At 45.8% G+C, this 15,626-nt stretch overlaps 1 protein-coding gene across 4 annotated transcripts; it reads right to left on the bottom strand.

The window, feature by feature from the left end:
- Positions 1-2,186: 2,186 nt before the first annotated feature.
- On the bottom strand, positions 2,187-8,088 carry LOC135260483 (inositol monophosphatase 3-like). 4 transcript variants are annotated; one of them, XM_064345730.1, is made up of 7 exons: positions 7,977-8,088; positions 7,411-7,645; positions 5,654-5,813; positions 5,448-5,543; positions 4,679-4,828; positions 4,406-4,567; positions 2,187-3,541 (listed from the first exon to the last, which is right to left on the bottom strand). In XM_064345730.1, exons 2-7 carry the CDS (start codon positions 7,447-7,449, stop codon positions 3,270-3,272), a joined length of 879 nt encoding a protein of 292 aa, XP_064201800.1. In that variant the 5' UTR covers positions 7,450-7,645; positions 7,977-8,088; the 3' UTR covers positions 2,187-3,269. The 4 variants fall into 4 exon arrangements, with proteins under 4 accessions (XP_064201800.1, XP_064201799.1, XP_064201796.1 ...); XM_064345729.1 differs by having other exon boundaries at positions 7,411-7,642; XM_064345726.1 differs by having other exon boundaries at positions 7,411-8,074.
- Between the last annotated feature and the right edge of the window lie 7,538 nt (positions 8,089-15,626).

The raw sequence follows: 15,626 nt of genomic DNA, 5'->3' as shown, positions 1-15,626 counted from the left end.
CCAGAGCAGTTAGGGGTTTGGTGTCTTGCTTAAGGACACTTCGACACGCCCAGGCCGGGGTTTGAACCGGCAACCCTCCGACTGCCAGACAACCGCTCTTTCCTCCTGGCTTTGTTAGGGTTGAAGTGGAACCTTTACTGGTGATGGTTGTCTTACCAAACAGAGCTTAAAAGGCAGCGCCAAGATCATCAGCTGCTAATCAATGTCGGTTGATTAGGATTTAAATGAAAACCTTCAGGACCGTAGATCTCCAGAAACAGGGTTGGGAAGCCCTGCTCTAGCTTTTGAGTGAGGTGTGGCTTTGTTAGGGTTGAAATGAAAACCTACAGGATGGTAGATCTCCAGAACTACAGACTGACTGGGTGGGGCTTATTGCTTTAGAGATCGGATGAATGTAGAGACAGTGAGGTAGACTTTAGCGTTTTTGGACACAGCCCTGGTTAAAATGCACTTGATTTTGTAAGTCATATTCAGTTTGTTTGGAGGATGTCAGCATTTTCAAGTTTCGATTTCTCCCATCCCCTAAAAAATTGAAAAGGAATTTTGATGCTGCCGAGGTGTACACATAAACATTCCCAATGTTCACTGTATACCGACAGTAGACTCAACACTAGGCATTTAGCTTTATAGTCGCTGGCCATGTGCACATTCTTTATTGATTGTCTTTGTTTCCTCGTCCATCTTGCTGTCCTATCAGAGCGGATGTTACACTGAACGCTTTGCTGTGCACATCTGTCGTTTCCCCAGGCAAGGGTTAACTGCCCCATTACCAGCCTCGAACCTGCAGACAGGGCGCTCTCCCCAAATGTGTGTACGGTCAGAGGAGTGGCATAAAGCACCGAGGATAATAAATGTCTGATCAGGAAAGAGGAATACGGGTCAAATAGAAAAGTACCGCTGATTAGGCAAGGCAAAGACAAGACAAAGAGCAAACAAAACAAAAAAATACCTGGATGAGCAAAAACAGCCCATCCTTTTCCATCCCTGGACCCAGACAGCTGCCGGGTCTGCTGGGGTCCCCAGCCCTGGGCCCAGAGAGCCGCAGGGTCTGCTGATTTGTGTTTTCACTTTAAAATCACCAACCAATTAAGAGAAAAGAAAGGGGTGAGTTAACTGCATTACTGCCTGCTTCAATAGACTTAAGGACCAAGAACAGGAACCCCAGCTCGAGAATACAAATGAAAAAACCCACAAATAAATCTAACAAAAGCTGATGACAAGTACTCATCTGATCAACCACTCGAAGTGAGACAACAAACATTCTAAAACCTTGCCGCACTCTCCAAAGCTTAAAAAAACAAGCCAATAAAATAAACTGATTTTATCTTCAGCCACGGACGGGTGGAGCATGAACTGTTCTATACGGTAGCCTACGGGCTGAGCTGGCAGTCCTAACGAACTTTATGAACTGGAATGAATCATAAGAGACGTCGTTATCTTGTTTCCTGTCCTATTTAATAACAGGACATGTGCGCATTTATTTTCCCTGGCCCGCTCGCTCTTTTTCCGTCATTGGGAGAACGGGCATTAGTTCGTTACGAGCTAATGCCCGGAATAGCTCGCAAAAGGGCCATCGAAGATCTCCATCGATTACTGTCAAGGGGCAGCAGAAGATGAAACATTTTATTTTACCTGTTCTTCACTGGCCTTGCGGTTTATGAAACAAGTTTCCTGTTCCTCTCTTAGTTGCTTGTTCTCAGAATTCCCTCTTTGTTCACAACTACACGTTGTAATTTATTGTAAAAAAAAAAGAAAAAAAAAAAAGTATTGCCCGGAAGTTAGATTTTCAGTGTGAGTTATGGTCTGGGATTATTGCAGAAAAGGATGACTACACTTTTGACAAGGGTTTGTAATTCTAATCCTGTTCAGCATTTAATTGATTAATTTAATGGATAAAGCAGTTTAAAATTCACAATGTCCGTTATTACAAATAGAACAAAGAAGCGCAAGGAAGACCCGGCTTAGAGTCGCGATCGCAAAAAGTACAAGGTGCAATTTTTTTAGAACCGCACCTGCAGTTTTCGTGGTTCGAGCTTCAACGTTGCGTCTGCCGCCATCCTGTGGTGAACAAGGGATAATGCAATTTAAAAGGACCTCTATTGACTACAAAGCCGTTCCGTAAAGAATAAATTTCACGCAAGATCCCTTACCAGCTCGTCAAGGTATTGTCGGTGTCACAGAAAAGCTTTGTTCTGTCATCGAGTCTTTATTAACACACATGGAAAGTTCTCGTTCAGTAGTACATACTGTCAATGTCGAATAACTCAATTGCTATAATTACGTTGGTTTAAAACTCCCACAAGGCTGAACTGTAATGTATCGATAAACTGAAAAATAAGCAGCGTTTCGCCTTTTCAGGGAATTGAATTTTATATATAAGACAGGAAAAGCAGCCGAAAAGTTTCTTCTTGTGTACAGCCAGTCCTGATCACAGCCCGTCTGTCCCTTTAAAGCGGCCTTTTCGCTTTTCCTCGTCCGCTCAGCAGATAAACACGCAGCGGGAATCCGGAATCGTCTACGTTACGCTGATATTTCAGATTTCAATATTATGCCAAAGCACTTCCACAGCAGGACATCTGTGAGATCCTTTACATGAGTCAAGCCAAGCAAAACATCCAAACAGGAGTGTTCCGCAAATATGAGACCTCCAAAAACTTTACCTGCCCCCCCCCCCCCACCCACCCCCCGCCCAGCTGCAGAGAAAGGCACCCGTGTCAGTGAATCTGTACTCCCCTACCCCCAGTTGTCTTAGTTTCTGGACACAATGTACTTTAAAAAAAACAAAACAAAAAAAACGCTGTTCATTTCCTTCCAAATAACTGCAAGTCACATCTCTGTCTCTCTCAGTGCAGAGTGAATGTCTGTTTCTCTCTCTCTCTCAGTGTAGTGTTAATGTGTCTCTCTCTCTCTCTCTCTCTCTCTCTCTCTCTCTCTCTCTCTCTCTCTCTCTCAGTGCAGTGTTAATGTCTCTCTCTTTCTCTCTCTCTCTCTCTCTCAGTGTAGTGTTAATGTCTCTCTCTCTCTCTCAGTGCAGAGTTAATGTCTCTCTCTCTCTCTCTCTCAGTGTAGTGTTAATGTCTCTCTCTCTCTCTCTCTCTCTCAGTGCAGTGTTAATGTCTCTCTCTCTCTCTCAGTGCAGTGTTAATGTCTCTCTCTCTCTCTCTCTCTCTCTCTCTCAGTGCAGTGTTAATGTCTCTCTCTCTCTCTCTCTCTCTCTCGCTCTCTCTCTCTCAGTGCAGTGTTAATGTCTCTCTCTCGCAGGCCCAGGTTCAGCTCTGTCTGTGGCTGTCGGCGCTCTGCAGTTTGGCCAGCAGGGCGCGGTGGTCCCGCCCCACGCTCGCCAGCACTCCGCCGTGATTGGCCTCCGCCGCCCGGTAGTCAATCTCCTCCCCCTTCAGCGTGGTCATGTGACCGCCCAGCGCTTTCAAAATGGCGTTCCCGGCGCAGACGTCCCTCTTCTTTATGTAGGTGATGTGCAGGTACACGTCGGCCTGCTCGTACTGCTCATCGGGGGGGTCCAGCAGAGCCAGAACCTTGTAGCCTAGCAACAGAGAGGACAGAGGAAGGGGATTGGACTGCAGCTACAGCTGTGCAAATGCACTGTATGCATGCTTGTATATGTATGGAGAAAATAAGCTGTGCACTAAAGAGCCCAGGGTTGCCCAACCCTGCTCCTGGAGATCCACCATCCTGCAGGTTTTCATTCCAACCCTAATTTGGCACACCCGATTCCACTAATTAGCAGCTCAATAAGATCTCTAGCTGTTGAGTGAGGTGTGCTTTGTTAGGGTTGGAGCGAGAACCTACAGGATGGTAGATCTTCAGGACCAGGGTAGGGGTTAGGGTTAGGGTGTAGGGCAGGTGGGGGTTAGGGTGAGGGGCAGGGTAGGGGTTAGGGTGTGGGGCAGGTGGGGGTTAGGGTGGGGGCAGGTGGGGGTTAGGGTGAGGGTCAGGGTAGGGGTTAGGGTGTGGGGCAGGTGGGGGTTAGGGTGGGGGTCAGGGTAGGGGGCAGGTGGAGGTTAGGGTGGGGGGCAGGTGTGGGTTAGGGTCAGGGTAGGGGTTAGGGTGGAGGGCAGGTGGGGGTTAGGGTGAGGGTGAGGGTAGGGGTTAGGGTGAGGGTCAGGGTAGGGGTTAGGGTTCAGGGCTAGTGGGGGCTGATGGTTCGGGGCAGGTAGGGGTTAGGGTGTGGGCAGGTGGGGGTTAGGGTGAGGGTCAGGGTAGGGGTTAGGGTGAGGGTCAGGGTAGGGGTTAGGGTGGAGAGCAGGTGGGGGTTAGGGTGAGGGTCAGGGTAGGGGTTAGGGTGGAGGGCAGGTGGGGGTTAGGGTGAGGGTCAGGGTAGGGGTTAGGGTGTAGGGCAGGTAGGGGTTAGGGTGGGGGGCAGGTGGGGGTTAGGGTGGGGGGGTACCTGCACCCCCGGCTGTGTGCACCACGGTCTCATTCCCGAAGGCGGTCTGGATGAATCGGGTGGCCTTCCCCGCGTGAGAGCGCGACACAATCACCCGCAGAGATCGCCCGCCGCGCGGGGCCCGGGGCTGCAGGTTCGAACCCGAGCCCACGAGCGCCCACGCTGAGGAGGAGGAGGAGGAGGAGGAAGAGGAGGACAGCAGGTTACCACGAGCAGGACAAGCGCAGCACAAGTCAAAATCTCAGCACTCCTGAGAAATACGGAGATGCGGACCGCTCTCGATTCTTTCGGTCATCTTAGTGCCGCTCTCTCCCTCCTCAGCTCCTCCATCACAGCACGCACGAAGCCTCGATCCCGAAGCGTGACTCCTGAAGAGCGACTCCTGAAGCGTGGCGGGGGAGTGGCACTGGGCGGTGATGCTGCCTACGAGTGTGTACGCTCAGGAAAACAACACAAAACTCCCACCACCAGAGCCCTCCTGTGGACCGAATGCACTCAGAGATGCGATTCTGTGCTCCCTGTACTACCACCAGCTAACAGCAGAGGGTGCTGAAACACAACACTTCATTTTTGCCGTACTACCTCTTTCGGCTTCATTGGTATCTCTCTCTGTCCACATACAGGGCTGCCAGACCCTGACAGGAAATGTTGATGAGTTGAAAAAGGAAAGGGAAAAATGTGTATGAGAGTCAGTGGATACATGGAAGTTTTAAAATGGGGTCATGGGGGACTGAAGATAGGGGACCTTCATCATTATTTAAAACTATATAAAAATCTGGCAACTCTTTGTCCCACGAGTGAAAACTAATGACTACAGCAACTGACTACTGATAAACGCATGGCTAGGCGCTCATAGCTTTGTCAGCTAAAGGATTAAATATATAGTGTGTGTGCGTGTGTATGTGTGTGTGCTTGTGCATGTGTACTTGTGTATGTGTGTGTGCTTGTGTGTGTATGTGTGTCCGCGTGCATGTGGGCGTGTGTGCTTGTGTGTGTGTGTGTTTCAGGGTGTTCTCAGTAGCTGACAGCACTGGAAGCTTACCTGTGTACTCAGTAAAAGGTTTGTGGATCACCCCTATAACCGGAACGCCACTCACAGCAACACAGACCATCGTGGTGACGTACTTCTGGAGGTTCTCTACAGAAGCCCAAAAGGGGAAAAACAAAAACAAACCATCATTTGAATGTTTGGTAAGTACCGCTGTACATCAACACAACAAATCTTTTTCAGAGCACGCGAGCACATACTGGTGTACTCCTGAGCGGCGTCCAGAGGGTCGATCCACACGGTGATGTCATCGGCCGACACCTCTCTGCCTTCGCCAACCAGCTGCAGGTCTGCCGGAATCACGTGATTCCAGACGCCCGCCTCCTCGCCTCCGGCCGGAGCGCGCTCCTCCGCGTTCACCTGCCACGCGTCACGGAGTTAACACGCTACGCACACGCTACACACACGCTACACACACACGCTACGCACGCGCTACGCACACGCTACGCACGCGCTACACACGCGCTACACACACGCTACACACACGCTACACACGCGCTACACACACACGCTACGCACGCGCTACGCACACGCTACACACACGCTACACACACGCTACACACGCGCTACACACACACGCTACGCACGCGCTACGCACACGCTACACACACGCTACACACACACGCTACACACACGCTACACACGCGCTACACACACGCTACGCACGCGCCACGCACGCGCTACGCACACGCTACACACACGCTACACACGCGCTACACACACACGCTACGCACGCGCTACGCACACGCTACACACACGCTACACACACACGCTACACACACACGCTACACACGCGCTACACACACACGCTACACACGCGCTACGCACACGCTACGCACACGCTACACACGCGCTACACACGCGCCACACGCGCTACACACGCGCCACGCACACGCTACACACACGCTACACACACACGCTACACACACGCTACACACACGCTACACACACACGCTACGCACGCGCTACGCACACGCTACGCACGCGCTACGCACACGCTACACACAAGCGGAGCGCGCTCCTCTGTGTTCACCTGCCGCGCGTCACGGAGTTAACACGCTACACACGCGCTACACACGCGCTACACACACGCTACACACACGCTACACATGCGCTACACACGCGCTACACACACGCTACACACACGCTACGCACACGCTACACACACGCTACACACACGCTACACACACGGAGCTGCGGCCATTCTCAAAAGTCATCTGGAGACGTTGAGCCACGTCTAAAAGTCAGTGGTCTCCAACCCTGGTCCTGGAGAGCCACAGGGTTCTGCTGGTTTTCGTTTTTACCTTAGAATCGGTAACGGTTCACTTTCTGATATTTATTCAGCTTTAGTGAATGTTTTAGAGACAGTGTTCCATGTCAGACGAGGGCCATTTTAATGGACCTGATAGATTTACAGGGACTGGTATAGGGACATTTGGGGGTTCAATGGTCTAAAGTAAAGAAACACACTTTAAATAGGCTACCTCCAAAGCAGATAATACTTTATCCCTCTGGAGATTGTACATGTGCACATTACCAAGTAATTTTCCAAAAAACTATGTATGATCTTATTCTACATGCATATAATAATAGTCAGTTAACTTTATTTATATTTGTGTCAAAATAATTTATAATAGCGCAGCATTCCCTTAAAGCCACTTTTAAAAATGTGTTTTCAATCGGCGTAATATGCACTTTTATTTTGAAAACTTTTAAACCGGAAATCTCTCCTAAAATAGTCAGCGTCAGGTAGATAACTAGCATTTAGCAGTATTTACACATATCTCGGAATCATCGTGGCTTTTCACGTCTGTTGAACAGCTGCGCACTTTCTGTCTGGTAGTTTGCAACTGGTAAATTTGATTTAGCACCAATTCACGAAGCTTTTACTGTCGACTAAATGCAACCCCGTACCCCCACCCCTATCCCACCCCACCCCTGAGCTAGGGGGGCTCACCTGCAAAAAAGGAAATGTGTTTTTTATGAGGTGATACATCTTTCTGTGAGAGCTCTGGTCTCCCAGCGCTATCTTTTCGCTCGCGCCTCCCTTGGTTTTTCCGTTGGACTTCTCCAAAGGGTTCTCCTCCCGAGCCCGTTTCACTTCCCGGCCGCCTAGGACCGCGGCTTCCACGGACAGGGCGAGCAGCTCCCGCAGGTCCACCGTCCGGCGCCGCCGCAGCGCCGCGATTCTGCTGGATATAACGCCGGCGTAAAGATGGTAGATTATACCGACCCCCAGTAAACAAAACACGGCCACTCCAACAGGAGACAGCCGGATTCCCATTGGAGCCATTGCATTAAAACGATTTATGGAATCCTTTGGTATGGCACTAGCTTATAGTTTCCACATACATAAAACTGTCACAGATTCCGTTACATCACAGAGTCCGTTTGGTACCGCTATCTGGGTGCATTCGACAGTAATAGCTACCAAACGAGAAACGTTAATATAGCACCCCACTTCTCACTAGTGAAATACTAGCGAGCTATGTTTTATTCACATGTATGCTAATAAACTCGTACCCTTATCAAAATAAGCCATGCATTTCGCTTGCGAGTTGCGTACCGCCACTGTACACAAGGGTTAGTGACTGCACAACCACGGTAATCTAAGCAAGCAAAAGGTCAATGAAAGTACATTCTTTTCCGGGTCAAAAGACCCCCATGTGACTTTATGACAGTGCATTTTCGATAATAATAATAATATAATTAGCCTATTTTCCCACATTAAACACTGTATCATCCTACGCAATTCATTTATCTTAAGGTCTCTATTTATTTTCACCTTTCTTGGACTGAGTTTTTTTTTCAGACTTTGTTTTTATTTGTTTATTTATTTATTGAGTGCCTGTCGTAGCTACAGCTAAAAAGAATCAAATGCTCTCTTCGTTGTGGTTAGATCTAATTATTTTCTTGGTCTACAGCTAGATGTCAGTATGCAACAGAAAATGGGCTAACCCGTTTGGTGATTTGTTGTAAGAGGGTAAGAGGGCAACGGGCCGAACAAATTGCAGATTATTAGCTTACGGTTCAACGGTAAAGTGGCTTTTATAGATGCTGCTATGTTTCTGTTCAATGTGCTTGTTGAAAAAACTGTTATCACAAAATTACCAAAAGCTGCTGTTTTATATCTTGTGACAAAATATTGTTCGATTCATGCTGACAGCGGTATAGTTTTTAAGTAGGCTAATATCTCGCGGCCATTTGTCAATCGAGAAAACTGCGCCGCAGGGATCCGCGGGTGTAGGCCCTACTAAATTATTCCCAATTAATTAATTGATTGAAGCCAAATAATTAACCATCATTTTTCAGTAGTTTAAAATATATATATAGGTTGCAGGGTCACATTTTTCTAGAGTACAGGGGCCTTTTATTTAACATATGAATTCCTAAATAGTATTCGTCTGACTCTGAGACGCACTCTGTTAATCAGCAGGCATGAGCTCAAAATATTCTAGCAGGGATGTAAATTCAAACAGGAGATTCGCGTGGCATCTCTACTTCAAAAGTAGGCCATGCAGCCACAAATCTATTTCTAAAGTTAGATTCAGTGGGGACAGAATATCCTTATGATTCATAGAAAAGTAATAAAAACAAACTATGCCACGTAAAACTAAAACGAATGCTTTAATTAAAACGGAAGTAAAGCGGCATCTTGAAAAACCGTTACTGTTCGTACCAGCTCACTGAGAGCACTGCGCAGCACCACCTCATAATTTATCTTCTGTTGCACGCCGTCGTTAACGAGCGCACGTGACGGCTGCAGATAGTTGTCATGACAACATCTGCACTGGGGTCAGAAGAGGGGTTCTAACATTCCCCAGTACAGTTGGCAGCGTGCGGATTACGGACTGATAAAAGACAATGTTTTTTTCATGTGCGTCTTTTTATTTTCATATACAATCCTTTATCAAGCACTAGATCATTTGTAACAAATATATATATATATATATATATATATTATGATAATGTGCGAGCAGAAAGCATATTAGGCTCCATACATTTCAAACTGATAAATTATAAGCAAAATTTAATAAATATCAGTTATCATAAATACATTCCAATGCTACATTTTCAAAAAGTGTCCCATTTACTGCATAAACAGAACTTATCCAGGTCAGTTTGAGAGGAATGTGTTGTGAGGAATAAACTTATAAAATCCTTTCTTTTCTGTTGTGAAGAGTCCAAAAAGTGGTGTGTGTGTGTGTGTGCTTGTGCTTGTGCATGCCTGCGTGCATACGTGTGTCTGTCTAATGGGAAGAAAGCTTGCAAAAGCAAACTGAAGCCTGAACAGGTGACAGGTAGAGAGGAAAACTTACTGCTTGAAAGCTTGGTTAAATGGGGGCTGGATGTCGGCCCAGTGAATTTGGGGAGGGGGAGTGAAGCGGCTCGCCTCCTCCCTGTCCCACCTTCCTGTCTGGAGTTCCTTTCAGGTCCTGAGGGGCCCTGGATTGCTTTGATGTGAGTGGGCAGGGAGGGTTAGAGCTTCTGCTTTCTGCAGTCAGAGAGTTTGGCTCACTGTGGCCGGTGGTGGGGGGAGGTGGGGGGGGGGAGCTGGGAGCCATTGGCTCTGCTGGGACTACGGGAGAGCCACTGCACACTGTAAAAACCCCCAAAAACAAACAAAAAATACATAAACAAAATATTTGTTTAAAAAATTTACAGGATTTCAAAACACTCTCATAGTTAAGTAAAATAAGAAGGTCTCATAATTGCGTAGGTTTTTCCCCCTGGATTAATACCGATTTTCCAGTTGTTAAACGGTTTTTCACTGGCGACAGAGTGAAAGGGTCTGAAAGGGTGTGAGAAGCAAGCATATACTCTGTATTTAAGCTGCTGCATGTGAGCAGAGTTTGTGTGCTGTGGATTTTGATTGGCACATTAATTACAGAGAGAGGCCCGCTGTCACTGGTGCCAAAATAATTAGCAACAAACTTCCATTCAGCCATTTGTCACGTGTCTAAAGTGGTGCTAATTTTGCCCTTAATAACTGATTAGTGAGGTGTTAGTGGGAATGTTTCAGAACCCTGAAGAAAGTCAACTGAGCACTTCAGATAATTTATTGTGGTTAAGCTAACAACAACTGATTATTATGGTCTGTCGGTCTCTCAACCACACTGGGAGAGACAGAGCTGTAAATTTCTTCGTTTAGATTTTTGCAGTCATGAAGTAACAGAACATTCCACTGGTCATTGGACTATAACTTTGTGTTCTTATGCATTTCCTCTCTCTCTCTCTCTCTCTCTCTGTCCCTGTTAATGTTAATGTTAGTGAAGAGTACTACATGCAGCATGATTATTTTAAATTTCAACCTTGGCATGGTGTCTTGAGCACAAACTTTCCCACACCGCAGAAATGCGGCGACATAGCTCAGGAGGTAAGAGCGGTTGTCTGGCAGTCGGAGGGTTGCCGGTTCGATCCCCCGCCCTGGGCGTGTCGAAATGTCCCTGAGCAAGACACTAACCCCTAACTGCTCCCAGCTGATTGGTACCTTGCATGGCAGCCTTTCACCGTTGGTGTGTGAGTGTGTGTGTGAATGGGTGAATGAGAGGCATCAATTGTAAAGCGCTTTCGATAAAAGCGCTGTATAAATGCAGTCCATTTACCATATTAATATTAATATTTGAAATTGGTTCTGCTTTTTAGTTGTGTATTCGCTGTGACAAGCAGACACACTACAATAGAAAAGGGGGAAATTAAAACAATGAATGTTTTATTCCCTGAGTTGAAGGAGGAGGAGAAGCAACTGTGATCATCTGTGGGAATAAATGTGTCAATATTATAAACGGGACATGCCATATTAATTTGTTTTCACCTTCTGTTGTATCAGCCTTATCACAACAGCTACAAAATAATGATATCATTAGACATTTTTACAGACCGTAGTTCTGAAAATTAAAAATTGTTTATTATTTATTGATGGTTGATTATTTACACTGTTGCTAGAATATTATGATCACATTTTGGTCTCGTTGTTATGTTTTATGATTTTGTGCAATTTTTGTTTCTCGTGATGGTGTAGATACCCTTTACACTTTTCCTTCATTTCTTCAGCCTACAAACATATTCTGTTACGAGTACAAAAGGATAAAGCTAACATGGCCTGATTATCCTTGTGCTGGGGCTAGGATAAAGCGTGCTGCAGTTTGATTGCACTTGGACCTCAATGAGATCTCATCTCCTGGCTTTCTGTCCAGAGGAGGCACTTCCCTCCTGTATGAGAGTCACTTCCTGTCGCCGTGAGCAAGCGGAACCGTGGAACAGACAGAGGTGTGATCACAATGAAAATGATTCCGTGGGGAGGCTAGTAAGTGCAACACCAGCATTGCTGGTCCTGAACTCTGTCCTCTATGGTGAGAGCTGGCAGAAATCTCACCCTGTTCGTTCTTACTGTTACTTAAAGGGGTAATCATCTGGAATAGCATATGTGCAACCCGATAGTTTAGCTGAAATGTGACAAGTTTCTACTGTAGGGTGCAGCTCAACCCGATAAAACAAAGCTCAACTTCACATGGCCACAGAGCTTAATTTGAGCACGGTTTCATCTTGAACTACTACTGCATGCAGTTAGGGATTGGAGACATTGGCTCCCTAGCTGCCAGTAGCCAATCAGCTGCCTGTCTCAAAGAGAAATTTCACTCGAGAAATTTGGGGAGGGGGGGGTTTAGTTGTTGTAGGAGGTTGGGCAGGGGTGATTAAGCCAAACATTTGACATGACTTTTCACCATGACCTCTCTTCAATGTGTGGTGAGACTCCTAAAACATTCCCAGAATTCTGCGTTGCGTTGGTGTAGCTTGTGGTGACGATGGCTCATGTTTCCTGACCTGGAACCACTGGCTCTTTTAAAGGTGTTAGGTCACAATGTGACGTGATTAGAATGTTCTTTTACCTGAACGTTCTAATGCCGATGTAACAATCACTGCTGGTAAATGGTGGCTTTTTTTTTCTCTCTCGCTCTCTCTTAAGTCGTGAGGTCACAATGTGACGTGATTAGAATGTTCTTTTACCCGAACGTTCTAATGCTGATGTAACAATCACTGCTGGTAACTGGAGGCCATGGAGTTCTAGAACGCAGATGGAGTTGCAGAAAGCCCAACCCATCGCAGGGTTAAATGCAGCATCAGAGCACTCATACCCACGTTTCCCCTGTCCCCTGTCGCTGCGCGTTTGTGTCGCGGTCAGCAGCGCTGCAGTGGGAGCTCCCCTGGAGGTCTGACTCAGACACTCTGCTGTCCTTTTCCAGCCCTTTCATTTCCCAGCATTTCTGCCTCACTGAGCCCCACCAACTCATCCTGCCAGGCCACGCCTTTTTCTCCAGAGATTTTTCAGGGTAGCCCGCACACGGGCGGGTCTACTTTAATTCCCTGCTCCCAAACTATGAATTACCCTGGCAAAAACGAGCCTGTTCTCATGCAGAGATACTTCCATCTGCACACATACAGCTTCCTGGATTAGATAAAAACAAATGCTTCTCATGTATTTATTCAACATTTAATTCTGTCATGCCATTTTTTTCATGATTCTCATTGGATATCATGCAGTTTTCTTTATCCTTAAAAAACAATAATTACTACTGGGGTACAAATAATGTGTCATTATTATGATTACTATTATTATTAGTAGTAGTAGTAGTAGTCATGGTAGGATTATGATTATGAGGTAAAACACAAGCCAAATGAAAAATGGTATGTGCATGGATGGTGTCGAGTAAATTCTCACTTTGATAAAACGGTGATGATGGTGCTTTTAAATGTTATGAGAGCACTATGATACTCCTGCCTGACAACAAGAAGTAGGATTCGCTGCCCAGATTGTTGTTGCTTAGTAACTGCGAGACATCTCTCTGAAGTAAAGTCTCCAGCAGCTTGTTGCTTAAAGCAGCCTCCCGTTTGGAGCTGTTAACGAATCGCTGCTAACGAATCACTGCTAATGAATCACTGTTAACGAATCACTGTTAGCAAATCACTGTTAACGAATCACTATTAATGAATCACTGTTAACGAATTACTGTTGACAAATCACTGTTAACAAATCACTGTTAACTTATCACTGTTAACAAATCACTATTAACAAATCACTGTTAACAAATCACTGTTTACAAATCGCTGCTCATTGGATTTCATTTCCTAACCAGACTGGACCGAAAAGGAGACATCGCAATTAACCCTTTAAGGGTGCTAGGTCGCAACTGTGTGATTAGAATGTACAAAGACAAACATTTTAATGTTGATATCACAATCACTGCTGGTAACCAAAAGCTACGGAGTTCTAGAACATCGAATTAGAAGTTTGAAAAAACATTCCAAAACAAACTACCCTTCAGAGGGTTAAAATGAATCAGTAGAGAATTATATGAAAATGGATGATACACTGAAGTTTTCACTGACTATTAAAATCCTGCACTTATTGGGGGGCGGTCATGGTAGTGAAAGCCCCCCCGCCACACACCTGGCATTGACCTCCTGGTTTCATTTCAGTTTCAGGAAACGTGTCTGAAATTCAGTTAAACCCCTTTTTAAAAGAATACCCACAGAACATTAAGAGCATTTTTAATTTCATGAGCTGAGCTGCAGTCCATTTTTCCAAATTCTCTACATCCCTCCCCCAACCTCCTGACTCCTTTCCTGAACATGAAAAGATAAACACAGCCCACCTTCTCCCAGTTCTGCGTGAGTAAGACAGCAGGCTGTCCTCTGTTTGTTTTGGCTCGCAGCAGAGAAATGCTGGCGCTAAATTAATATTTTGACATCCTGATCGCGGTCGCATAACACAGACAGCTGCGGTAGTAGTGGTCACGGAGTGCCAGTTTGATCCCAGACAGCGTTCGGAAACTCCCAAACGGACCCCACCCCCGACCCCCCTTTATAATCTTGGGATCCATTCACACAGCTAGGCTCTTAACTTGGAGCCCCTGAGATTTAAAAAAAATAAAACCTCTGTTTTTCCAGGTCCAGCAGCTGTGTTTCAGGTTCAGTTCACAGCTGTGAACATCTGACCCTTGCTCACAAAGGAAACCTTAATTTACGTTAACTTAGAACTCAGACACCTTCCACAAATCCAGAGACTTTACCTGTTACTGTACTTAACATGTTTAGTGGAAGGAGAGTAAGGTTTAATGAAATCCAGAATGGGTCTGTCCACAAGAGATTGTTCCAAAACTCTGCAGCTTTATAAATGTACTTATTTTTTTTTTTTTAGCAAACTGTAATCTGGCCACTCTGTTCTTGAAGCTTACCCATGGTTCGCATCTAGCAGTGACCCTCTGAGGGTTATGCTGGTGTAGTCTATATTGTAGTCTTTGACACATCTGTGCCTGCATCCTGGAGGTTGTTCTTGATCCGTTCAACAGCTGAAGGGGCTTTTTTTCATAACAAATAAAGTACTCTTAGCACATTTCATGGTTGGAGAGTGAGGTCTAATCAAAATGAGAAGAGTCACAAAGAACTGCCAATCATTTGACCTGATTGGTTCAAATCAGTGTGAGACTCATTTGATTGGTTCGAATCAGTGTGAGACTGATCAGCGATTAACCTGTACATGTAATTGGTTCGGCACGCCAACCACAGTGAGCGGTCCTTATAAGGTGTATTTTTGCCTACATGGTACAGCTGTTTGGCTGAATAATGGGCTAGCTGAGTGGTAGGTTCGAGCCGGACAGATGGAAGCCTTTCGTTCCCTTGCTGTGTGAGCTGTCCATGGAGTTCTTTGAAGGCCACGGTGATCGTTCCCTAGAGTTCTTTCCCCAAACGTCTCAGTGATAACCGATACATTTCAGTCATGCATTTATTTTAATTAATTATGTTATTTTTTGAACAATCATAATTATTTTTTCCGATATCTGTAACTTCCTGACAGAAGAACATCTTATATTTTAATAGGGGTAGGCTACTGCTTTGAAAAGTGGATTTTAAAGGGCCCCCCCCCCCCAAAAAAAAAAAAAATACAATTACATTCCCTGACCTTCCATGGACGAATGAGTCAGGTAACCAGCCAAATGAACCGTAAATTAATACATGTTTAGGAGTTCTATACACAGGACGTAAGATGAATCAAGCAACCTTGTGTGAGGCCTGCTTCTTTTTGCCACCATAGACCCTTTACGTGAAATACTTCCCTGCGTTTCGCGGGGGAAAGGGAGCACGTCTCCTTTAAGACAAAATGGGAACTATTAT

Source organism: Anguilla rostrata, chromosome 8, assembly GCF_018555375.3.
Source record: "Anguilla rostrata isolate EN2019 chromosome 8, ASM1855537v3, whole genome shotgun sequence".
NCBI lineage: Eukaryota > Metazoa > Chordata > Actinopteri > Anguilliformes > Anguillidae > Anguilla > Anguilla rostrata.
This window is presented reverse-complemented; position numbering and strand designations above follow the sequence as displayed.